We start from the raw sequence: 25,603 nt of genomic DNA on the forward strand, positions 1-25,603 counted from the left end.
CTGAGTCAGTTATTTTTACATCAGTAAGATTGTCACTTTCACATATAATGCAGATAATCCCTAAGTGTACCAGTACTACCATCTATACTCTTGGATAATAATTTTATTCTCAGGCAAAGTCAGCATTTGGAAATATGGAGAAAGTTAAAGGAAAAGAATCAATGAATATTTTCTTGCTATAAGTGGAGTGTAGAATACATGGCAATATACCTATCTCATAGAGCTGGAAGGGACCCCAAAGAGTCATCAAGTCCAGCCCCCTGCCTTCACTAGCAGGACCAAGTACTGATTTTTGCCCCAGATCCCTAAGTGGCCCCCTCAAGGATTGAATTCACAACCCTGGGTTTAGCAGGCCAATGCTCAAACCACTGAGCTATCCCTCCCCAGTAATCATAGGTCACATCCTTGTCCAGTGCATACTAAATGTGAGTGGAGATGTCATCACATGTCCCTTCGTCCCTCTTGTTCACCTGCCCAGAGTTACTTAGCATAGCTATTTGGGTCTCCAGCAGCTTTGTTCACTGTATTTTCTTTGGCCCTATATTGACTTAAATCTCCAAAGGTGTTTATTAGACTGATAGGAAAAGTCTGTCTCAGGTGGCTTCGCTGGTGTAATGTGATGGATGTTGACAACAGGGGGCTTGATCTTTACTTGTTCCCGGTGGATTACTGTCATACCAGTGGAAAAGGTCCACAGTAATTATCTGCAATACACAGCAGTTTATTGAAAAGGAATTACACAAGTGGTAAAGGGTTATATTAAGCATATAATTCCTGTGTTAGACATTAAGAGCTATACATTCCTCTTTTCCCCATGCTTATTCCCCTCCACAGTTCCTCACATCTCCTTGTCAGTTGCTGGAAATGGGCCATTTTCATTACCACTGCAACCAGTTTTTTCTCTCCTGCTGATAATAGCTCACCTTAACTGATCACTCTCCTTATAATGTGCATGGTAACACCCATTGTTTCATGTTCTCTATGTGTGTGTATATATATATCTTCCTACTGTATTTTCCACTACATGCATCCGATGAAGTGGGCTGTAACCCACGAAAGCTTATGCTCAAATAAATTTGTTGGTCTCTAAGGTGCCACAAGTACTGCTGTTCTTTCACAAACATACACGATCAGGACCTGTGCTAGCCTCCCACAGTTCCTGCTTGGCAAACGAGAAGGTGGTTACCAATTTTATAGACTGCTTCTTTCCTCCTGGTCTGTTGTTCGTAGCCCTCTGGTCTGTCTTGGATTTCCTTCGAATCAAGCCTTGATTGCCTTGAGACCCCTCTGTTCACAGTCTACTCGAGCTCACAGAGCAGAATTTTGGCTGCTCTATCTAACAGCATTGCTTCTTCAAGCACCATTTAAGGAATTCCAACCACAGTAATTTACTTTGCTTGATTCTTATACTCTTTTTCCTCAAAGGAGTCACATGTCTTACAAGTATGCCCAATGGGCATGTGACTACTAATTTTTACCTAATTAGTGTTTTAGAAGGGGAATGGTTCCAAATGCAGATCATCTCACATTCACTCTGGCTCTCTGTGTGGTGTTCTTGCTGTAAGGTCACTACAACCAGGTCGACCTGTGCTCCATGCTGGAACTTTTTGCCTGTTATATTTACTTTTGCATGGACCCATGTTTGTGGACCAGTAAGTTCAATATCAATCATACATACAGATGTTGCCAGTTCTTTATCAACTTTGCTTCTGCTAAAAGAGAACCTGCTCCCAGCATCCTCTGCAGCCATTCAGCCATGTTTGTCATGTCAAGTTATGCTCACACCATTCATTCAGTGTGGCCACACCAATCTGGCACCATCCCAACAATGGAGGGGAAACTTCCTCTTGCTAGAGCCTTGTTTCTTTCTAGACTTTCTCAATGAAGAGCTCTGTGGAGGTTGAGTACTTGTCTTTTTCACTAATGAAATTTGGTCCAATAAAAGGTATTAATCACCCACCTTGTGTCTCATATCCTGGGATCAACACTGCTACCACACTATGAACAAATAACTTGGCAGTTATAAGTCTCAGGAACTAAGAGATGTCTCCCGCAAAGTTAAAAATCCTATATGAAATAATATAGCTTTATTCCCCAGTTAATGATTTATCTTTGATTTCAAGAACAAATGACTTTGAGGTCAATACACATTTTTTTCCACCCATCTACTTCTGTAAATGCAGAAACCTGAGTATCTCGCTCCCATCCATAATCACACAGTTAAAGCTCTCACCTTTTGTATAGAGAATTAACTTTTACATCTCTCCCTGCCCCCCACTTCTTCCCTTCCAGGCGTAGGGCAGCCTCAAGAGGCCCATACTCTGTGTTAGAAGCCAAAACAAGTGGAAACAAGAAGACTTTTAACTTATTAAGTTACTTATATAGCATTTCTTCTTCCCTGCCTTGGTCCTCCTCGCACCACCAAAATGCTCTCAGAGTTAATTTGTTTCCTAACATGTACTTTTCAAATCTGTAACAGTCATTTTACCTTTTCATGTTGCAGGAAATATTTAAATAGTTTTGCTTTTTGCAAATCTTGTATTCCTGGGCCATTTTCTTTATCTAAGCTACCTTGTTCGAGAGATTTTTATATAAGCATTGGTCTCACATTGAAAGTACCCCTCTACTCGGATATAACACAAATCTGGGTATAATGTTGTAAAGCAGTGCTCTGGGGGTGGGCGGGGCTGCGCACTCCAGTGGATCAAAGCAAGTTCAGTATAACACGGTTTTGCCTATAATGTGTTAAGATTTTTTTGGCTCCTGAGGACAGCGTTATATCGGGGTAGAAGTATATTTAAAAGTATCTTTGGCTTTCATGCACTTGTTTATAAGGTTGTATATTGTTTTCCATTAGGATGTTACAGTTTGTAGTTAAATTGACTTAATCTGTCTCAAGGCCTCTGGTTCAAGGCTCAGTGAAGGGCCTTTTCATACAAGGAAACCTGATGTTACTTTTGGATGAAAGCTAGTTTCACTCATCTGATATCCTGGATATGCACCTGTCCTCTTAAGTATAAAGTAGCTTTGTTCTTTTCCAAAAATCAAAGGTGCTGGTAATGTGTGTAACTATCACTGTTTTTAAACTTACCTTGAATAATGCTAAATGTTTTAATTTGTCTCAGTTTTGGCAGAAGTCAACATAAGGCATTTTAATGTCTGCCTATTGGCACTGGAGGGTGATCCTATGTAAGGAAACTGGCAGCTGCAATTGTTTCGTAACAGACAGCCAGTCGAATGAGGGGAAAGAAGAAGATATTGAGCCACAAATTGTGGTATCGGACATCATCCAGCTTGTGCGAGAGAAGCAGCTAGTGCCAGCCATGCACGCAGGTGAGAAAAATCTACCAAATGTTGCAAATGTTCCTTGCTGGTGCCAAGCTATTGAAAGCCTTCATAACATACTATCCAAGTGTTGGCTGGTAGGATGGCATAGCTTAAAAAATTGGTCGCATTCAGCAAGGATTCTTCCTCGAGGGTTAGAATTTTTTAATAAAAAAAAAAAGTTAATTCTGGAAAATAGACTGAGAAAAAATATCTAGCCTGGGGTTCAGCTTGACTGTCCTATGAGCTTCCACTTTGTTCTCCAAGCAGTCGGTTTGAAAGCTCTTCCTCTCAGCAACTGCTCACAGCATTTTCTTGTCTAGGTCCACAGTAAGCAGGATCCAGTCCATTTGGTTAACTGGTGGTGGCTTTGATTCCCTGTAATCACAGGGAACATGCCGAGAACGTAGGTGCATTGTACCCCAGTGTATGATGATGGTTAAACTCTGCCCTCACTCGAGTAGTAGACACTCATCTTAATCATACCATGAGAAATATCCCAGGCACTTGCCAGTATTCCTCCACTTAACATCCAGTGTTAGAATGCAGCCAACAAATGGATCACCAAAGCACTGCAAATGCCACGTGTGCCACTGTTCAGGGATATACCCCACTACTGACTGCATAGCAGAAATCCTATCTAGGCAGTGCTGCCCACTTTCCATCCAACTAATAACATCATCGGTTCTCAGCGATGGACAGAACAGGAGAGAGCCTCTACCACACCAGGAACTCCCACATCACCACCAGGCTGCATGAATGGCTACTTGGTATTGGGCTCCCACGCCACCTCTGGAGCCAGCTTAACAGGTTCAGACTGGTGTAGTTCACTGTGCCAAGATCAACCACCATGTCCGGGGCATCCAGAACATCCCCCTGTGCACCTGTGGTGCTGTGGAAGATGTTACATGCATGTTGTATGGTGGTTCTTTGTGTTGGGCTTCCTGGAGGTCTTCCCAGGCTGAACACTGCTGACTCAGAGGCCATTGACTAGTTCAAGACCACTTAGCTGTTTTTATTTTTGTTTGCCTTGTATGTCTTGTCCGCACATAATTGAATTATATGCGGCTCAAGGCAAGTGAGAGACTGAAGTGATATTGACTGTTCACCAGGTAGAGTCCCTGCATCCCTCATCCCACTTCAATTACAGTATGTGTCCACTCTGTAGAGAATGTTGTAGCTAATATCAACCTCTAACAGAGTGAGATTAAGAAAAGACTTCCTCTGACAAGTTATTTATAATTAGTTTCTTGTACCTTGTTCTGAAGTGTCTGAGATATTAATAAGCGTTAAAATTAACTTTAAAAGCAACATTTTTTTTCTTAAAGAAGAGCCTACTATTTTACTGAGAAACCTAGTTTACGTGCTTGGCTGTGTCAAAGTTAGAATCAGGACTCACAATTTGTCAGACCACTCTGTTTTATTAGCGCAGCGCTCCGCCAATAACACCCAGATAATGTGAGCACCATTCAAGACACAAACTATCTTATTTATACAGATAAAAGGGCGAGCACTTAACAAGATAACAAAGGAAGCAGAATCTGGTAAATTTACCTGGGCTAGGCATGCATATCTTATTTCCTTACTAACTATTACCGATCTTCTGTTAATGTTTCGCCATTAGCACCCTTGTTTATGCCTAATGTTTCTTTTCCTGGCACCTGTATTTCAATATTTCTTATTTCTGCTTAAAGGTACATACAACATTTCTTTAATCCATTCTTATTTTTACAGTTTAATTCATTCTACTTTCACAATCCCTCCTTTTGGTCAAGCTCACGCCATGACCAAAATTTTACTGGTTCCACAAATCAATAGTTCTTTATTTCTTCATCAGTGATATTTAAAATCATCATATTAGCACTCTGGTTTGAGGCAACTATCTGTGTGGCATGTCTTACACCATTTTGGATGCAACAGGAGATTAACTGAAAGCATACAAAAATCACTAAGATTCCAAACAGGATAGTTAGGGCTCCCTGAAACAACTAGTTTCCTATGCCAGAGAAATTGAACAGGTTACTTAGCCACTTCCCTAAAGAACTCGATTCTTCATGGGGAAGATATGCGATTTGTTCTAAGTGGCTAGCGTGATCTATTACCTCATTGGTATTGTCAGGTATAAACACACAACATTCTTTTCCAATGAGAGCACAGGTCCCTCCTTTGTCCGCCAGCACTATGTCTAATGCTTGACGGTTTTGGAGGGCAACCTGTCTGATCACCCCTGTTTCTTTGGCCAGGGTTTTTAAACTTTCTCCGGTTTCATTTGCCATTATTTCAACCACTGCTTGTAACCTTAGGAGTCTTTTTGCGTGGTTTATTACTCCCCCAAGTGGGATAAAGGAACTGCCAATAGCCTCTTCCCAGGTGTCATTAATGTTCCATATTGTGTTAAATGGACAAGGTCCTCCAGTGAGGTCTGGGGAATTGAGTGGGATAGCCAGGACAGGAACACCAGTTTGAGAGTGGGCTGGGATGTGGCTGCAGACCCAGCATTTAGAAATAATAAGGGTCTGAGCTATCCACACTTGCTGCTGGATAAAAGAATTGTCATTGTGGACTCCCCAGACCTTAAGACACCAGCAGCCGAAGAACAGGCACCACCAGAGGCACATGTTGGAGGCAGGGCCCTTCTGGTTCTGACAACCTCAACTGAGGGAACTGCAGTTACAGTTTTATGTCCACCAGGCAGCAGGCGCTAGGCTCACTACTGCTTCTTCTTGGGCCTTGCTTTATGTAGTCATCTGCTTCTGGCAACCCTTACGAGAGCGTAGATTGTAAGGTATTGCAGGCTGTTCCTCTGTCTTCTTCTGGAGTCAAAAAATTGACTCTGCGCGTGGTCCTGAAGTGGTGGTTGGTTCACTGGGGGCGGTGCATTCTTACACTGCGAAGCATGTATCCACTCTGAGATGCCAGACAGTTTAACAGCTGTCCCTTGACGCTATAACAATGGCCTTCACACCTTATCTTTTCCTGATGCATACATTCCTCATTCACACAAATAGATTGAGAATACAAACAGTAGTATTTCATATCGAACAAAAAAGCATTGCAAATTAAACCTTGCTAAGTTTTACAATTGATAACTAAGACAATTTACATTGAGACCCAGGCCTTCAATGTTTCTCTAATTTACTTAACATAGACACAATAGAGAATCCTGTCTCTTACTACCTAAATCTTAAAACAAAGAGTTAGAGGGGGCCCAATTTGTAATGCATATGGGAAAACAGAATCTTATAGTCCCAGGGGGTCATTTATTTCTGCTATTTAAAAAAGTGGTTAGCAGGATGAAATCAAATTATACTTTAATTCTTATGGGACATTATAAAATCTTACTCCTACATATCCCCCTTTTGACACTAAGATTATTAATCGCCAGTGTCACTTCTTATTTAGTCCATGTAAGAGAAAATACTGGGAGGTGATTTGGGCCTGTGGCTTTAGCTTTGCACACATTTGTTTTATCCACCAGCACATTTTAAACATTTCAATTACACACATACAATTTAAAACCAAAAACACAATTAGAGGTAGTAACATTAGTATGCCAGTAGTTGTGGGAAACTATCCAGAAAATGTTATACCAATGGTAAGCTATGTTTTTCTGTAGTGGCAATTCTTAACATGTCCCCATTTGTATGTATAATATGAATGGTCCAGTTTTCCACTTTTTTTTATTTTTTATTTTTTTATTTTTATTTTTATTTTTATTTTTGTCAGGCGTAAACACACAACATTCTTTTCCAATGAGAGCACAGGTCCCTCCTTTGGCCGCCAGCACTATGTCTAATGCTTGACGGTTTTGGAGGGCAACCTGTCTGATCACCCCTGTTTCTTTGGCCAGGGTTTTTAAACTTTCTCCGGTTTCATTTGCCATTATTTCAACCACTGCTTGTAACCTTAGGAGTCTTTATACTTTAATTCTTATGGGACATTATAAAATCCTACTCCTACAAATCCCCCTTTTGACACGAAGATTATTAATCGCCAGTGTCACTTCTTATTTAGTCCATGTAATAGAAAATACTGGGAGGTGATTTGGCCACTCACATATTCTGAATGTTATTGGCGGAGCGCTGCGCTAATAAACAGAGTGGTCTGACAAACTCTGAGTCCTGATTCTAACTTTGACAGCTGTAAGGCCTAAGAGATTGTAAAAAACATTAAGTATGGGGTGATCGGGCTAGGGGAGGAAAAGAGAAAAAGTCAATTAAACTTTTTCTTTGCCTGCTGTTTTTTATATTTGTTACTTTTACTAGTCTAGATGTTTTTTATAAATTGCTATTAATTTAAAATGTTTAAACTTCAATTTCTAGTAATTTTAAGCAAGAATTTTATGCTGGGTTTGCACAGAATACTTTTGCTTTAAATATCTTGTTAATTTCCTAAATTGAAACACTTCAGTGGCTTCAAGCCTGATGAGTCTGTTTTTGGTTCTTAAATGAGGCTTCATGATGATCCTTTGGACACTGTGGATATCCACAATTGCATATACCTTTATCTGGCTATCTCTGCTTGACGTACTTAAGCCAGTAAGGAAAACAGTGTACTGTGCATTCAAGACTATGGTAATTTCAATTGTTAACTTTGGTTCCAGTGTTGCTCTCAGTGAAGTTTAATACAAAATTCTTAGACTTCAGTGACAGCAGGACTAGGCCCTTCTTCATCAGTATGGTCAGTTCAGTACATAGCAGATTCTTCACTGAGGACTATAGCCATCCCAAGTTTGGCACATATGTTCCAAACTATTAATCACAGTGCAAAAAAAGCACCTTAAAATTCATAGTTGCAACAAAAATTGTTTTCATTCTAAAAAGTCAAAAGTTATAGGAATGTATTTTCTTGAAACTAGATGGCAGGCACAGCCGTTAACGTGATTTTTTTTTTTTTTGGGAGGGCGGAAGTTATAAGATTATAAAACTAAGAGCTCAGCATGAAAGCTCCTTCTCCATCATAACTAACAATGTTGCTGGCAACACTAATCAGACTAAAAGAAATTGAATCATTTGTGTTTGTGGCCATGTTTAGTGAGTTTTGATTTTAATAAATTAGCCTCATTGATAGTTCTATGACTGTTGTCAAGGGATTGCTTAAAATCAGTTCTAGAAAGAATTACATTGCATAATTTACATATTTAAAACTAACCATTTTTATATAGTGGGTTGTGTAGGAGGTGGATGATGGATTAGCAGTTTCAATGCTTGTTCAAATGATTTACTCTAGACAAATTAACCTCATCCCTTTGTGAGCTCTGCTTTTAAGAAAACCAGTGTGAGCATAGCCCATCGAAACTGAACACTGTCTTTGGTTGGGGAGTGGGGGAATAGTGCTATAAAATATTGCTGTGGGGAATAAATTACAGAACTTGTGATGGACTTTCTTTTTTCTGTGGCCGTTTTTTGGTTCTCATAACAATCTCTCATGCAGCCTAATAATCTGTAATAGATTGCATTAGAGAGCATTTTCACTGCCTTTATTTGTTTAACCGTTTGAGGTTAGTGGTGTGTTTAACCTTCTGCCTCTCTTTCAAAAGTCAACCTCCTTATTGTATTAGGCATTATTTATATTGGAATACCTCCCTGGAGACCCAGTCAGGATTGGGGCCACATTGTGCTAGGCACTGCACAAATGTAGAGCAAGGGACAATTTCCGCCTCAAAGGGTTTAGAGTCTAGATTAAGATGTGACATGGGGAAACAAACGATGGAAAGAATAGAGGGCAAGTTTAACAAGGATGGAAGTGTCATGTCACACAGCCAAGTTGTGCGTACAATTACTTTGAAGTAGCATCTGTAATACTCCCTCTTTCCTTGGTTGCCTGTGGAGCTGGTTTTTGGGGGAAAATTGATGATTATTTGTCCCTGTTCTTTTATGGAAGAATTTCAAAAGCTTTCAACCGATGCTAGTCAACCTGCCTCCTTTCCCTTAGGGCACAATGTCTTTTTAAAATGGCACTGCCTCCTCCCACTGCAGCTCGGCCTGAGTCAAGCTCCTGAGTGCTGTGCTTGCAGGCGAGTGTCAACTGCTGCCACCTCCTGCAAATTGTGTTCCAGAGTATGCTCATGTAGCAATGGTGTCTTTTGACCAGTGGGCTGACCCAACTCGCTTCTGTGCCTGCAGGCTTTCTGGAGCCTGGTTTTCCTACTGTTTTTTTTTTGTTCCACTCTCCTCCTATGGCTTAGTGAGGTCAAGGTGGTTCTATAACTTGCTGAAAGGTAAATGTGCTACTATGGCATACTGGTGATAACCATCGTGAACACAGCAAGGAGGAATGCTGTGGCAAGCAGCATCCAAATGAGGGTGCTACAGACAAAGCTTTTACCAAAGTTAAGACCTAAGAACAGCTCAGCTTGGGGGCTTAAAGAATCGAAACAAGCAGAGATCTGGAACAGAAAATAAAGCTTGAGAAATCTCTTTGGTGCAAAATTATGCAATAAGATATACTTACCGAATAGAAAATACTTTTAAAATGTAAAACTGAATAAAATGGGTTTCTTTTCTGTTAGTTTTTATGTGGAAAAATTACAAGAGAACTGAAAGCAGCTGAATGTACGTGTGTATCAGCAATTCCTATAGAAGCGCAAAATCTTGTTACAAGAGTAATTAAACAATTTAACCATTGTTGTAAAGCTGTAATTCAGACTCTTGAAATGCTCAGCTGTTACATTCATAAACTCTTTTGAAGAATGTTTCTTGGCCTCCACTAAAAATGTTAAATTGCATAGTTTTCTGTGTACAGCAACCAAGAGTTTTTCAGCCTTAGATTGCTGAGATTGCTTGCTTTGAGATGTTCTAGCGGGTGTAATTTAATAAATCTGAAACAGATTTTCAGCTAATGTTGTATTACCAAGCCACTGGTATGTACTCATCTTAATGACAGCCTAATGGAAGTACAAGCCAAAAAAACCAAAAAAAAGATACAAGTTCTACTAAACATTTATAAATTCTGCTAAATCCACTTATGCATCGCACTCAAATCATTCACCAGCAGCAGCAAAATCAGGATAAATGTGAGATGTGGTAATGTTTGTTGCTTACTAAATAGTGATCTATAACTGTTTTACCTTCAATTATCTAGAATTGACTGCTCTCTCAAAAAGGGATGGGAAGTAATGCATTTGGATTAAATCCATTCTATTTTTGAATGTCCTAAATGTAACAAATTTCCCCCACCACTTAAAAAAAATATCTATATCTATATATAGAATTGGAATGCTGAGTGTGCAGGGAAGATAAATTAGCCAGTCTAGCTAATCCTTTATTTATTCTTGCACTTTACTGGAGAAGGTCTCCCAAGAAACTCTTTTGTGAAACAGGTGCTATTCCTCAAGAAGCTTTACCATACTCGATATTTGATTGGAATTAACCTTGGTTTTATTTGGAAGACTGCAGGGGATAATCTGAAGAAAGTTTTTTCAAAGGGCTTATTGCAACAAATACAACTGGCATGTTTATAGAGAAAATATTGATTAAAAACAGTAACCAGAATGGATGACCAAGTTCCTCATATATAGAAAACTGTAAAATTTGCATATATGTCTCAAAACTATTGACATTTGATGCTTGGTTTTATATTAGAAATCACTGTGTGATATGGCATAGCAGCAAAAGGATTGTATTTACGCTGATGAATAGAAAACTACAAGTACCAATGTATCGGGCTTTAATTTGGCCTTTCACACTCGTTTAAAAATGTTGGCATATCTTTTATATAACAAAACAGGTTTGTGTGGGTGGAGCTGTGCAGATAAGCGCTTATAAACCTAGGTACTGTAGATGGAAAATATCCCACTTTTATTTATATATATAAATTTTAAGACTAGAGATGGGTGAAAATATCTCTGTTCTCCCCCACTCCACTCCATCTGTATGCCACTGATCAGTCCTTCTCCTAGGAGTGGTTGAATTTCATTGGTGAGACTGTATGTATGTACATTGAAAAGTTTGCGAATTTGCATTAAAGACTAGAAGACCTACTGTGGATAACTGAATCTGGTAAGTGAACAAGTTTGTAGATTTTGGGCAATGGTGATTGACTAATCTGGCCACTGACATAACACAGGGCATAGGGACTAGCAGCTGAGCCCGGTGCAGGGTAGGAGCCATGAGGTAAAGCTGGGGAGAGCCAGGTGCAGGGTTGTGAGGCTCAGGGAATGGGGGGAGCTCTGGATATGGATGCATGGAAGTTGGGTCTGACCCAGCATGCTGGGGCATCCCCAGCCCTGCCCCCCGCCACCTGGTAGTAATTTACCTGTTTGCCAGCTGCTCTGGCTGTCTGCAAGAATGCTCCTGTGGTGCTGGGGAGAGGTGCATGGCCTTGTTTGCAGTTTCCCTTTGTTTTCCTGTCAGTCTTTTTTTTTGTTTGTTTGTTTGTTCTGGGGGGAAGCAAATCTGTGGTGGACATGAATTCTGCGTGCATGCATTGATGCAGAATTCCCCCAGGAGTAAGCCATTGGATCTTGTTACACCTTTCTGTGTTTAGACTATCAAATTTCAGTTGCCTGTGTAGGTGTTTCTAGACTGTAATCCACTCATCCCTGAACCTTCTCTTTGATAATCTAAATGGATAGGCTCCAGGAGCACAGTTGCTATAAGGCATGTTTTCCAATCCTTTAATCATTCTCGTGGCTCTTCTCTGAATCCTCTTCAGATTATAACTATACTTCTTGGGTATCAGAACTGCACACCATTTCCCACTAGAGGTTGCACCACTGGGGGTGAAAAAGAGGCAAATAGAACTGAAATGGGGAGCATAAACCCCACACAGGCTGGGAAAAGATAATTGAACTGCTATGGACTCATTAAGCCCTGTCTTGCTACACCTGCAGTAGGTGTCAGGCTTGGATGGAGGAGTTTAAGCGGGGAGCCCAGCTCAGTTGAGGACTGGCTGGGAGGAAGAGTAGACTTCCACCTCTCACTCTGTAAGAGGAGCCTGCCAGGAGTCAGGAACTAACTGCAGACTGCTACCTGCCAGAGCATCCATGAGGAAAGGTAGGCTTGATGTGGGGCTACTGTTTTGAATTTGCTACCAGCAACTTGTCTTGTGTTGCTGACTGAGTGCTGCAGGTGTTGCCCTGCCTGAAGGGGGAGGCACCTGAATAAACAACTCGTTTTTTTGCACCTGACTGGGAATGCAGCAGTGGTTTGTTGCTAACTCAGGACCAACCCCGTGACAATAACATCTCTTTCTACTCCATATTTCCCTGTTTATGCATCCAAGGATCACATTAGCTCTTTTGGCCACAGTGTTGCATTCAGAGCTCATTTTCAGCTGATAATCTACCATGAACCCAAAATCTTTTTCAGTGTCACTGCTTCTCAGGATAGAGTCTCCTATGCTGTAAGCATGGCCTAAATTTTTTGGTCCTAAATTTGACTTTCTGTATGACAGGCAGTCCTTGCCTTTACGACATTCGACCTGTGACGCTTCTGAATTGACACCTTGATTTGACTTATGACAATTGGTTTAGACTTTACGATGCTCGGTCCTGCAGTGGAGTGGATTGCAGTTCCAAGTTACAATGTTTCGACTTAAGACGCAATTTTCATGAACCAATTGTGTTGGAAGTCTGAGGACTGCCTGTATTGAAATGCATGGTAAGCTGGGCGCAAGCATACAAAGTGATTCAGATCACTATCCTATCCTCTTTGTTATTTACTAGTGTCCCAATCTTTGTGTCATCTGCAAACTTTTAGTAGTAATGATTTCCTCCTTCCCCACCAAGTCATTGATACAATTGCTAAACAGTGGCAGGGGCAAGAACTGACCCCTGATAAATCCCACTAGAAACACCGCTGCTCAACCGTGATTCACTGTTAAATTATCTCAATGTAATTATAATTTTGTTCGTTTTAATCCATTTAATGTGAGCCATATTGATTTTGTATCCTCGTTTATTAATCAGGATGTCTTGCAGTACCAAGTGAAATGCGTTACAGAAGTCTGTTGCATCAAAACTATTACATTAAGTTTGGTTGATAAAGGTATTAAAGAAGTTACTTTGGCAAGACCTATTTTCCATAAACACATGCTGATTGACATTACTTATATTATCTTTTAATTCTGTATTAATTGGGTACCATATAAGCTGTGCTTTGTGTGTGGCGTGTGCGCGTGCAAGATCTAAATATAATATATACATACACATTCATCATACACACAATGTGCAAGTGGAGTTGGTGGTTTTCTAGAATACTATGAAATGTTACATATAGTGGTGTGATATATTTATAGTAAATTATATAAGTCCTAGTAATATGAAATTCATTCTTGTCGTCTGTTAAGTCTTTACTGTGAAGCTGGGTAATAGTGGGTTTTTCTTGAATTTTAGCAGGTTTGCAGACTAGTGAAATGACAACTAGCAGGTCGCATTTGAGTATTTTAGGATCCTTTGGGCATGAGATGCAGTTTTTAACTTATATTACACATATAGCAAATAGTTATGATTTATGTCCTGAATAGTTCATAAAAAATTAAGTTTAAAGGAAAGAATATCCTATTTCCTTAACAGGATGCAAGTTTTTTCTTTACTAAGGTATTCTCATGAAGACGGTGAAGAGAAGTGCCAGTTGGCTAACTATTAGTGGACTAGATTGTCTTTCGATATGTCCATGAAAGCTCTTTTCAAGTTGGATTGGAAGCATTCTTATTTATCACTATTTATCTTGAGGAAGGTGGCAACACTTTTATTGAAAGGAGATCTCATGACACAATGACGAATTCTAAACTCTGCCACTAAGAGTGGTTTTGTACTGATACGTTGTTTGCAGTGAAGTCTGATAGCAAAGTAGCCACTTTAAATCTTAAAGACATAAAGAATTGAATCTGGAAACTCATTACTATTTAAAAAGCTGTTTGTTTGTTAAAGTAGGACTACAAATGTCCTTTGTGCATCAGCCAGTGATATCGTTCCCAACAAAACCCTGTGTTCACAAGATTAAAAATACTATTGAACTGTGCAATTTGACACAAACTTTTATCTGGTAAAAGCTTTGTTCTGCCAAATAGATGTATAGTAGAAGCTTATATCATCTTCAGCTAGAGATATTGTTTCGTTACATTAATAATGCATTTTTAAACCATTGGTTGGTTGATTGTGACTGAGATCTAAGAATTATACATCATCACTTCTGAACGAATTTTTGTCACACGGCTCAACATTATTCACATTTTTTCTCTTTCATATCTAGAGAGCTTGTTTTGTTTGTTTGGTCTCTCCTGCATGGATATCTCCATCACAGAGGCGGTAAGGTCTTAGTTTAAAAAAAAAACTTGCTATACTTGCTTAATTCTTGCTGAATAAAAATAGCCTCTTAACTAGCCTGTTCCTTTTTTGGTATCAATTTAGGGTGAAATTCACCCTGGTGAAGAGGGCCTCTTACAAGATCTTCCACAGTTCATACCACTCAGTCCCTCAAAGTGTGTGTGTGTGTGTGTGTTTTTTGCAGATGGATCAGCTATGCATGTATCTGGCTTAAATGTAGGTAAAGTGAATTTCACCCTTAGGAAGGTGCACATATCACCTTTTGTAGTGGAGAGTGTGTGATGCTAACTCAGCTTCTAATGAACTTCACATTACTTGGTGGTATACTGGAAGTTAAAGGAAGAAATATTGTGTTTTTTAAAATCTCCATGCCCAGCTATCAGTTTTAAGGCAACTGCACCTGTATACATCTTCCATGGTCCACCCAGGGTACCCACTTCTAGATTTCTGTCTCCTTAGCTGTCACTCCCTTGGGCACAGACTCGCATCTCTCTCTCCCTCCTGACTGGGTTGTTAAGGCTGCATAATGTCTTGATTCATGCTGTGATTTCTAGCAAGCCAGTCTGTCTAAATAGGTCAGCGTCTGCACTTTGCTTTCTCTCCAGAGGTTATGAATAGCATAATTGCAGGCAATTGAGTTTCCACACAGGTCTTTCTAAGCAAGCCCATTTATTCTTAAGGTGAAAACATTACAGGTCTGTCGCATCTTAGGTGCATTTAACATGCATGATTTCAGCTTTACGCGGTCAGCAAAAACAAGAAAAAAACAAAAGAACAATTTAAATACTGTTTTCGTAGTGCAGGTGATTCCGCCCGCCATTACGCTCAATGTAATTTTGACTATACACAATTTTTGCTTTATGCGTTGACTGCGGAACGTAACCCCAGTGTAAGATGAGACAGACCTGTACAGAGAGAACCACTGAGAACAATAAAAGAATCTACACATGTTAAAAAGCTTCCCAAAGGTCACTCCAGCTCCAACCTTGGGGTCTTGTAGGTGTCAGTCCTTCAAATCTACAGCTGGGTTTTTCGCATTGTTACAAGTTCATGCCTGTTTTCAGATTCAGAACCAGAACCCAGACTGAGCAGATTAGCAGGTTTCTTCATATAGCTTGGGCCTTTGAACTCTAACCTACAGGAACAGGTAACTGGCAGACAGTCCCCCTCATCCCAGCACTTAGCTTCCAAAGGCTACTTTTGCATATCTGGAGAAGGGAAATATCTCCACTTAGTTATTCCGCAGGAAATACACTTTATTCTTATTATCCCAAAAGTCCATTCTTGTCAGGCACAATGTCAGTGTAGTCCTTTGAACTCCTGGCCTGACGTTACATTACCCCCTAGAGAGGTTACAATACAATCGCAGCCCACAATAATACATAAACTGTGTATTTAACTGTTACATACCAGAGTGCTATCCAGACCAGTGGGAGGCTGTGTCACCCCTGCCTTGCAGCCTTGGGTGTGTTACAATGCCTTGCTGAAATACCTTGCACCTGGGATGCTCACAAACAGCCTTTGGGCATGCAAACTACGCCCTGCGTGTTTGTGGGCAACTGCAACCTGCCAGCCACACTTGGGTTATGCTCTGAGGTGATGCCAATGCACTCAAAGTCCCAGGTTTTCCCTCGCAGAAATCTAAATCTTGTACTGCACAGCCCTCTCCTGGACGGTCCAAATATACTAAGTCCCATTATTCCTGTAAGTGAATAATACACAATAGTTTGTTCCCCCAAGTGGAGTTACCCAGACACTTCAATTTAAACTTGTTTTATCTAATTACAAAGAGAAATTGAGTACAAGTAACAATCCATAAAAGGTCAAAAGTAGTTACAAGAAAAATAAAGATAAAACATTCTCTAGTGCTTCACTTTTAACAAACTATGTTAGATTAAAGCAGTTTCTCAACCCATGCTTCTAGTAGCATTACTAGCCAAACTCTTCAGGTCAGGACCCTTCCCCCAGAGTCCAGTGGCTGTTTCCTTTTGTCTTCTCAGGTACAGAGAATGAGATGGCAGGGAGAGAGAAGGGGTTGTCTTGGGGTGTTTACCTCTCTTTAAAAAAACAAAACCAAACTTATAAAAAAAAAAAGTCCCTCTTTGCAAAGCATTTCCTGCTGAGAATCAGGAGACAGGCAGTCTGCTGGAAGGAGGAGACTCCATGCTGTTTTTTGCCAAGATGCAGCTCTCTTTGCCCTGCCCCCCTTCTTTGCCAAAGAATGGCCACTTTGTAGGTAATGGCCCGTTAGCTTTGTTAACACTTAGCTGGTTGTCAGCTTGTCGTCTTGTTTTTGGGAAACTGGTTGAACCACTCCCCAGATTTACGTGGAAAACGTGCTTCAGTCATGATTTCAGCTTATGTTTATAACATTACATCTGATGTTGCTATATGCATTTTACCCTGATATTACTGATCAAGTTGTGAGTTTTCAAATGGTATAACTCACATGGTGCACTTTGTACAAAGATTATTACAGTAGCATGGAGGGTGTGAATATGGATGTATTCTGTGACATTAATACAATAAGGTTTTTCAAGGATATTGCGGGAAATTGCCATATCACACTAGGTACCCCTCTGAAGGATCAGGGCTCCATTGAACTTGGCATTATACAAAGAAGAAAGTCCTGAATTACAGCACTTGTAGTAAGTATCTGTTTGTTTTTGCACAGACTCTGTGTGTGCATCAGGCATGCTCTCTTCTATATTCATCATAATATGCTGACAGTCCTTAATTATAGGTACTACTGACACTATTATAGAAAGATTCTACAGTCAGTAGTAAAGGGACAGACTTTATAGATTTTTACAAATCTGTTCCTTTACTGACTATAGAACACTTCTGTAATAGTGTCAGTAGTGCCTATAGTTTAAGGAGTTTGTCAGCATGTCTATTATTAGCCAATATTTTCAGAAGTTTATCAGCTAATGTTTTTCTGCTCTTTAGTATAAAATAGTTTAAATTTTAGGAACATTCTTTAAAACTCTAGGTCCTCAGGGTGAGAGATGCTTACTGGCTAATTGGAGCTATGCATTTAATCATATGGAAATAGACCCACCATACGCTTAGTCTGTTGTTGTCTCATTGCTTCAAATAATAATAAAAAAGGTTGACATCCTGGTTCCACTGAAGTCAGTGGAACTTTTTTGACAGGACTTCACTCTGGATGTGTAAGCTGTGCAGGTTAAATCACACCTTAAAACAATGGTTTTCAAACTTTTTTTTTTTTCCCCCTGGTGACCCACTTGAAGAAAACTGATGCCCATGACCCAGTGACACTGGGGATGAGAGGTTTGGGGTGTGTGAGGGGATCAGGGCTGCAGAGTGGGGCTGGGAATGAGGGGTTCACGGTGTGGCAGGGGGTTCTGGGTAGGGGGTTGGGATGCAGGGGAGGCTCTGGGGTGGGAGTACAGGCTCTGGGATGAGGCCAGGGCTGAGGAGTTTGGGGTTGCAGAGGGGGGCTTGGGGGTGGGGCAGGGGATTGGGGCATGGGGTTGGGTGCAGGCTTACGGTGGGTGGCTCCCAGTCAGCGGTGCAGTGGGGGTGCTAAGGCAGGCTTCCTGTGCTGCACCCTGTAAGTGGCCAGCAGCAGGTCTGGCTCCTAGGTAGAAGCGAGTGGCTCTTGCCTGCCACAGGGCTCCACATACTGCCCTGGCCGCAATAAAACTAATAAAAAAATGAAAGTTTCTGGTGCATCAGATGTTCTTAAATGTCATCTATACAATTTCTTGTCACTTTTTTTTTTTTTTTTCCTGAGTGGTGGATTAGCACTTATGAGGGTATGTCTTCACTACCCAGGTAGTGATTGATCTAACGGGGATCGATTTTTAAATCCAACTCCCAAGCGCACTCCCGTCGACTCCTGTACTCCAGCGCCGTGAGAGGCGCAAGCATAGTCAATGGGGGAGTGGCAGCAGTCTACTCACTGCGTTTAACTTACTGTGGTGTCTTCATCTAAGTACATTGACTTCAGCTATGTGAGTAACATAGCTAAAGTTGTGTAACTTAGATCTATTCTCCTCTCCCACCTCCCAATGTAGACCAGGGCTAAAAGAGGCTAATGAGGGGGAAGGTCCCCCACTATATCTACCTGCTAATTTTAAAGGCAATAGTTTAAAATGCTCTGACATCACAGATTCAGAAAGGGAGTTAAACATTTCTGGTTTGCTTCAAAGTTGGCCTAGGACAGAATTGATTGAAGGTTATCTGATTACTGTTTGAAATGAATTCATTGTCTTGAACTACTTCCTCATCACATAAAAACCATCAGCACAATTGGAGTCCTTGTTAGAAGCATCAGTAGAAAGACAAATACTGAATTGTCTCACTTCTACAGGCAAATTGGGAAGGTCACTGCCTTGGGTGTGGCCAGAGACCTCTGAGCTGTGGGAGCTATTAATCCAGCCACTGTCGCATGTGCTAAAATGTTAAGAAATGCCAGTTTATTTTTTAAAAAATTCTGTTTTATACTAATTTGTTTAGGCATTAAAAAGGAAAATTTTAACAACTTTAGGTATAACTTTCCTTAAGTTTCTTCGTGTTAGAGAATTGGGTGGTCCTTTTGTTATGTACTGTATAAAAGATATATATTTTTAAATGTGGAAGGAAAAAAGTCTTTCTTTTTTTTTTTTTAATGTAAACTGGTGTAGCTTTCATGGCAGCAAAAGCTACTGTAATTAAGATTGCAGTGCAGTTTCTGTTATAACCTTTCACTTTAATTCACTTATCAGTTTCTCAGGTATTCACCTTGTATTCTGAAACTTGTGATTCTTGTTCAGAGCTGAAATAGGAATATTCCTGGAAGCTTTACCAAATCCATGTAGCCACTTAGCCAGATTTTCAAAGGTATCTAAGCACCTAAAGGTGCCTAGTGGGATTGATAAAAGTGCTTAGGCAGGTTAGGTGCCTGACTCCCATTGATTTTTCATATCTGTAAATCTGGCCCACTGTCTACTTTGGAAGTAAGAGGAACCCATTCTTTCTTGTTTTAAATTTTTATTTTTGTGAATGGATAACATATAAAGTTTTAAAGTTCTATACCTCAGATGTGACTCATCTATAATGACAAACATGTACATGGTAAGTTTAGGATTTTTGATGTAGTTTATTAAAATTGATTAAAAATGGTTTCTTTGTGTAGATTTTGAATTTTATTATTGCTCATGGCACTTAAGTGCTCATGGCACTTAACAATGTGGTTTTTTTGTAATTATTTTTTAAACTCAGTGAAATAAATTACAAATAAAATTTCTAATACTAAGGTTACAAACTTGGGTCCTAATCCTGTATCTGTTTGCTGGAGTGGACCTGTGCAGCATTCCACTAAGTGACATGAGTCAAACTCTCACCACCTAAAGGGAGGAAAAACTCCCTATATTATATAAAATCCTATTTTTATGAAAATAGGAAAGGGTTGTGCAGAAAAACTATATTTTTATAGTTGAAGATTGATAGTTCCTTTTTTTTTCATCCTGTTGGACAAACTCCAGACAAAATGCTTATTATTGAGTTCTTTGTCTCTTAAAAATATATACTATAGGTTTTTTAGAATTGCTTATAGTTTAAAAAATAGTCATATGTCGAATAAACTTTTTGCTAGAGGAAAATGTGTTTTTTGTTTTATTTGTTAGAGGTTAAGAGCAGGATATTTAATCTGCAGTCATTTAGTGAATTGTATTTTTTTCAGATCAGTTTCAGATTGGTTTGAACCTATTTGATTATAAGGTACATTAGAAAAATTGTGATTCTTTGAAATGAGTTTAAATTGTTCATAATTACTGTTCTTAAAATGACAGCTACGCTAACCAGTGAACAAGTTATTCTTCAAAACAGATAAGTTTAACAATTGCACATGGAAATACATTTCTTATGTGGAAGAGATCCTGCTCATATTACATCTGTTTTGCTGATTACGTTTAATCCTGTCAAAAGTGTATGACATGTTTTTGAAGAAGCTCACCTGTTGAGGAGTACTTCCATAAATTACTAAATGCATTGGAAGGAAAAATAACCATTGTAACAACCCTCTTTATGTGTGTGACTTTCTGTCAGGAGTCACCTCAGGGTAGAGTTGTTCCTAGCTATTGCCAGGGAGACGGTGATTCATTTCTGCTTCCTCTTGGGACCCTGCACTAATAAAAGATTGGTCCATGCTGAACTGTTGCTGGATGATCCCTAACTCCAGCAATCCAGAGAGGATTGTCAGTGATGAAGGCAGGCTAGGGTGGTGAAGGCACTTCTTTGGTGCTGCCAGTGAAGTCTGTGGGAGGTGGAGTGCTGGTCCCTAAAAAGCTGGGCAGTTCTGCTGGTAGATGTTTCCTGAGTTGTGCCTCAACAACTGATATGATTGGGCTGTGTGTGGAGGTGGTTTGGCCACCTTTGACAGATCCCAGTTTTTACATCTGAAGGATCCAGAGGGAGACTGACCCATCTAATATAAGAAAAGCCATACCGAGTGAGACCAATGGCCAATCTAGCCCACTATCCTGTCTTCTGACGGTGATCAATGCCAGGTGCTTCAGAGGGAATGAACAGGTAGTAATCAAGTGATCCATCCTGTTGTCCTTCTGGCAGTCAGAGGCTAGGGACACTCAGAGCATGGGGTTGCATCCCCGACCTGGCTAATACCCACTGATGGACTTTACCTCTGTGAATTGATCTCCGTTCTTCTTTGAACTCCATGATAGTTTTGGCCTTCACAACACTCCCTGCCAGGGAGTTGCACAGGTTGTGTGAAGAAACACTTTTTTTTGTTTTAAATCTATTGCCTATTAATTTCATTGGGTGGCCTGGCTCTTGTTTTATGCAGCAGAATAAATAACATGTCCTGATTCACTTTCTTCACACCATTCATGATTTTATAGACTTCTGTCATATCCCCTCTTAATCATCTCTTTTCCAAGCTGAAAAGTCAGTCTTTTTTATTCTCTCTTTATATGGAAGTTGTTGTACACCCCTAATTTTTGTTGCTCTTCTCTGTACCTGTTCCAGTTCTAATATATCTTTTGAGATTGGGTCTGGATGTATCATGGATTTATATAGTGGCAATAAGACAGAAAAGATCATATCTATCCCTTTCCTAATGATTCCTAACATTGTTAGCTTTTTTGACTGCTGCTTCACATTGAACGAATGTGTTTAGAGAACTGTTCCCAATCACTCCAAGATCTATCTTAAGTGCTAACTGCCAATTTAGAGTCCATTTTGAAAGTTTTTGTCTTTAGTCATCCTTTATAAAGGGCCGGGGTGACAGATTCTTCCTAAAAGTGGGGGGCCATGAGGCCCTGCCCCCTCTGTGGCCCCACCCCTGCCCTTCATCCCTTGTCTCCCTCCCTACCACCCCTAGGTCCTGGCCAAGCAGGAAGCTGGAGTCACGCGGGGGAGCTCAGACCTGTTGACCTGAATTTGATGGGTTAGTTCAGGGTTTCTCAAACAGGGGTCACCGCTTATGTAGGGAAAGCTCCTGGCAGGCCAGGCTGGTGTGTTTACCTGTCCCGTCCACAGATCTGACCAATTGTGGCTCCCACTGGCTGCGGATTGCTGCTCCAGGCCAATGGGAGCCACTGCAAGTGGCAGCCAGTAAGTCTCTTGGCCCATGCCACTTCCAGCAGCTTCCATTGGCCTGGAGCAGCGATCGGCCAAACTTGCTGACAGGGCAGGTAAACGCACTGGCCCAGCCCGCCAGGGGCTTTCCCTATACAAGTGGCGAACCCTGTTTGAGAACCCCTGGGTTAGTTATGGCTCGCAACTGATCGCATCTGACCAGAAGATTTACAGGTTCTTGTCCAATTCCGTCTACAGAGTTCAATGACTCGGAGAGCTCTATATCAGGAGAGGACTCTCAGGGTGTTTGGCAAGAACACATACACTGAGGACAATACCAAATTGATAAAACCTTTATTGAAATGAACATAAAAACAAGGAATGCAATGAAACTTAATTTTTAAAACAGTAAAAATTCCAAAACTGCTGGTGGTAACATTTCTGTTAGAAGTACTTTAACCTAACATACTCACCCTTCCTTGAGGACCCAGTAATAGGAGGTGAAGGGCCAGCCTTACTCCTGGCATGCCCGATTATGCGATGGTGCTGGCTTCCCCACTGGTTAGGAATGTTGAGTAGTTATACTATACTGCACAAGCTGAGCTGATAGAGGATAGAATAGCCTATAGAGTATAGGAGAACTAGAGAACACTCAAAGAAACCAAAGCTTTAGGAGTTAGAAGAGCCTAGAACAGCCGTCTTACAAGGTATTATATAGGAGCCTGACCTATGTAATTCAGGCCCAACCTACTATATCCAAATTTTATTTCCATACCCTAAGAAACTTGTGGGTACCCTTCTCCTGTACGTTAGTGAATTATGAAACTTACTTTCTAATATACTAATAAGGATTACCTCACTCCAAAACTGCCAGCGTAGGCTGTCTCGGTGCCCTCCAAGTTGTGGTGTATCCTGCAGTTATCAGCCGGTTGTAGATGCCAGATAAACCTGTGATGTGATGTGGATAGTTCCTCCCTTTTGGTTCCCCAAAGTTCAGGGATCATTCTTTTCTGTGCCAAAGGTTGCCAGCTTTTATGCTGACATATTCATAACTGATTATACTTTTTGCTATATAGCAGATCTTACAGGTTGATAGGCATCTTGCATTTCAGCACAACTTATTAGGAAACATAAGCCTTAACCCATCCTAAATTCCAAGGAATTAATACTAATGAAATATAAGAATAAAATTGGATTAATTTCAGAAAAAGAAACATTAATTAATACTGCTGGCTGAATTAGTAGGATATAATAGCTAGGAAAACAATCTTTATGGCGCACGCGCACACGCACGCACACAGAGAGAGAGAGAGTCTGTATCTCTGCACGCTGCTGCACGGCTCTGGCCTGGCCTGGGGGTGGGATCTCATGAGTTAAAGAGATGCAGCCTGACTATGGGCTGCCCCACCCTGGGTAGGTGGAGGGTCTGTGGCTTCTCACAGCTGGCTGGGCTCCCCAGACCACTCTTACCTGGGCCAGGCTCCAGCCTCTGGTCTGGCCAGGGGGTTGGGCCTCAGGGAAGAGGAGGAGTAGAGGGCGGGGCCTATGGCAAGAAGTGGACAGGCTAGGCCCATCCACTTTCAAAAGTGGGAGGGCCATGGCCCCTTGCTTCTCTGCTCTCCCCCCCTTGGTTCCGGCATGCCTCTGAAAAGAATGTAAAGGGCAAGCCTCCAAAAATGTTTTTTTTGTTTTTTTGTTTTTTTAAGAGAGCTTGTTCATTTTGCATACAGGGAAAGAACCACTCATCTCAGGCATTCTGCTGGCATTGCAAGGGATGTTAAGAGGTATGCTGATAAAGCGGCCTCCTTTGTGTGATCTCATTTTGAATGACGTTCCTTGTATTTCATACCAATTTGCTGTACCTTCTCTTCTATTGTTGAAAAGTATTTTAGAAATAAAGAATTGTGAAAGTGAGGTTATAGAAAGCAGCATTTACACTAAATGAATGCATCCCACCACTTTTAAATTTCATACGTAAATATTTTCTGTCCCTTATTTTGAGGCTTTTTTCATACATTATAGCCCATATTTGAGCCTTGGCATGTGACACGTTTGTCAGTTCACTTTCTACCCCCTTTAAGCAGTTCTTAATAGACCTGCACATAGTGGACTTGCTCTCTGAGATGTTTGAGAACCTGTACTTGATATGATGGCCTGTAGTTGAGGCTGTACTTTTTGTATCACTGCCATAAATATAAAGGGAAGGGTAACAACCTTTATGTATGCAGTAACGTAAAATCCCTCCTGGCCAGAGGTACAGAATCCTTTTACCTTTAAGGGGTTAATAGGTTCAATTAACCTAGTTGGCACCTGACCAGAAGATACTTTCAAATCTGGGGGTCCGGTGGGGGGAAGGTTTTATTTGTGCTCTTTGTTGTTCCTTCTGGATAGAGGGAGAGACCAAGCAGGTAACCCATCTCTTGAAAAGATACCTTGAAATGATCTGTCTAAAATTACAGAAATTGTAATTAAAGGCAAGGAAATTTTAGATTCTTTTGTTTTAGCTTGTGAATTTTCCCTATGCTAAGAAGGTTTCTTCCTGTTTTTGTAACTTTGAAGTTGAACTGAGAGGGGAATCCTCTATGTTTTAAATCTTTAAGTCACTGTGTAAAATTACCTTCCATCTTGATTTTACAGTGGTGCTTCTTTTACTTTTTTCTTTATAATAAAGTTCTTTTTGGGAACCTGATTGATTTTAGTGTCCTAAAAATAGTCTGGTCTGTACTTTTAATAAAGGCGGTTGGTTGGTATATTATTCTTAAGCCTCCCCAGGGAAAGGGGTGAAGGGGCTTGGGGATATTTTGGGAAAATAACTCCAAGTGATCCTTTTCCAGAATCTTTGTCTAAATCACGTGGTGGTGGCAGCAATCCCGTGTAAGGACAAGGAAGGGATTTGTGCCTTGGGGAAGTTTTAACCTAAGCTGGTAGAAATAAGCTTAGGGAGTCTTTCATGTGGGTCCCCCCATCTGTACCTCAGAGTTCTGAGTGGGGAGGGAATCCTGAGAATGGCCCATTTAATTAGCCTAGCTATGAGGAAGTTGAACTGAATAGCTAAAAAGAATATAATAGTAAAGCTCTTCATTGCCTAAAATGGAGACTGTTTAAAGTTTTTCTATTTGTGCAAAGTTCGCAGGTTCTGCTTAAGGACAATATTAAGGACCAATGGAGATAATTCATTGCACTCTTACTATCTGGATATGAAGGGTCTGGGGGCTTAACCATAATTCCTTTTTGTTACTCTGAATGCAAATCTCATAGCCCAGCAAATCTATCTTCCTAAAATCTGCGCTGAGTTTTTTTCAGAAATTGAATCCTACTTCTGCTCAGCCAGTAGGTGCTGCTGTTGAATCAATAGGACTGAGGCAGTGTAAGGGTGATAGGTTTTGAAATATTCTGGAAACTTGGATTTAACACAAGGGGAGAGAGAGAGTGAGAGAAGGCATTACTGTAAAACAGCAAATACAG

The 25,603-nt window shown here is 40.6% G+C and overlaps 1 protein-coding gene across 5 annotated transcripts in view; it reads left to right on the top strand.

The window, feature by feature from the left end:
* Positions 1-25,603, top strand: part of MCF2L (MCF.2 cell line derived transforming sequence like) — a 287,755-nt gene that overhangs the window by 12,281 nt on the left and 249,871 nt on the right. For all 5 annotated transcript variants that reach the window (XM_030568841.1, XM_030568849.1, XM_030568864.1 and 2 more), the window contains exon 2: positions 3,126-3,333. In XM_030568841.1, coding sequence (XP_030424701.1) covers positions 3,156-3,333 — 178 coding nt within the window. In that variant the 5' untranslated portion in view covers positions 3,126-3,155. The remainder of the gene's footprint in view (positions 1-3,125; positions 3,334-25,603) is intronic.

The sequence above is a fragment of the Gopherus evgoodei genome, chromosome 1, assembly GCF_007399415.2.
Source record: "Gopherus evgoodei ecotype Sinaloan lineage chromosome 1, rGopEvg1_v1.p, whole genome shotgun sequence".
NCBI lineage: Eukaryota > Metazoa > Chordata > Testudines > Testudinidae > Gopherus > Gopherus evgoodei.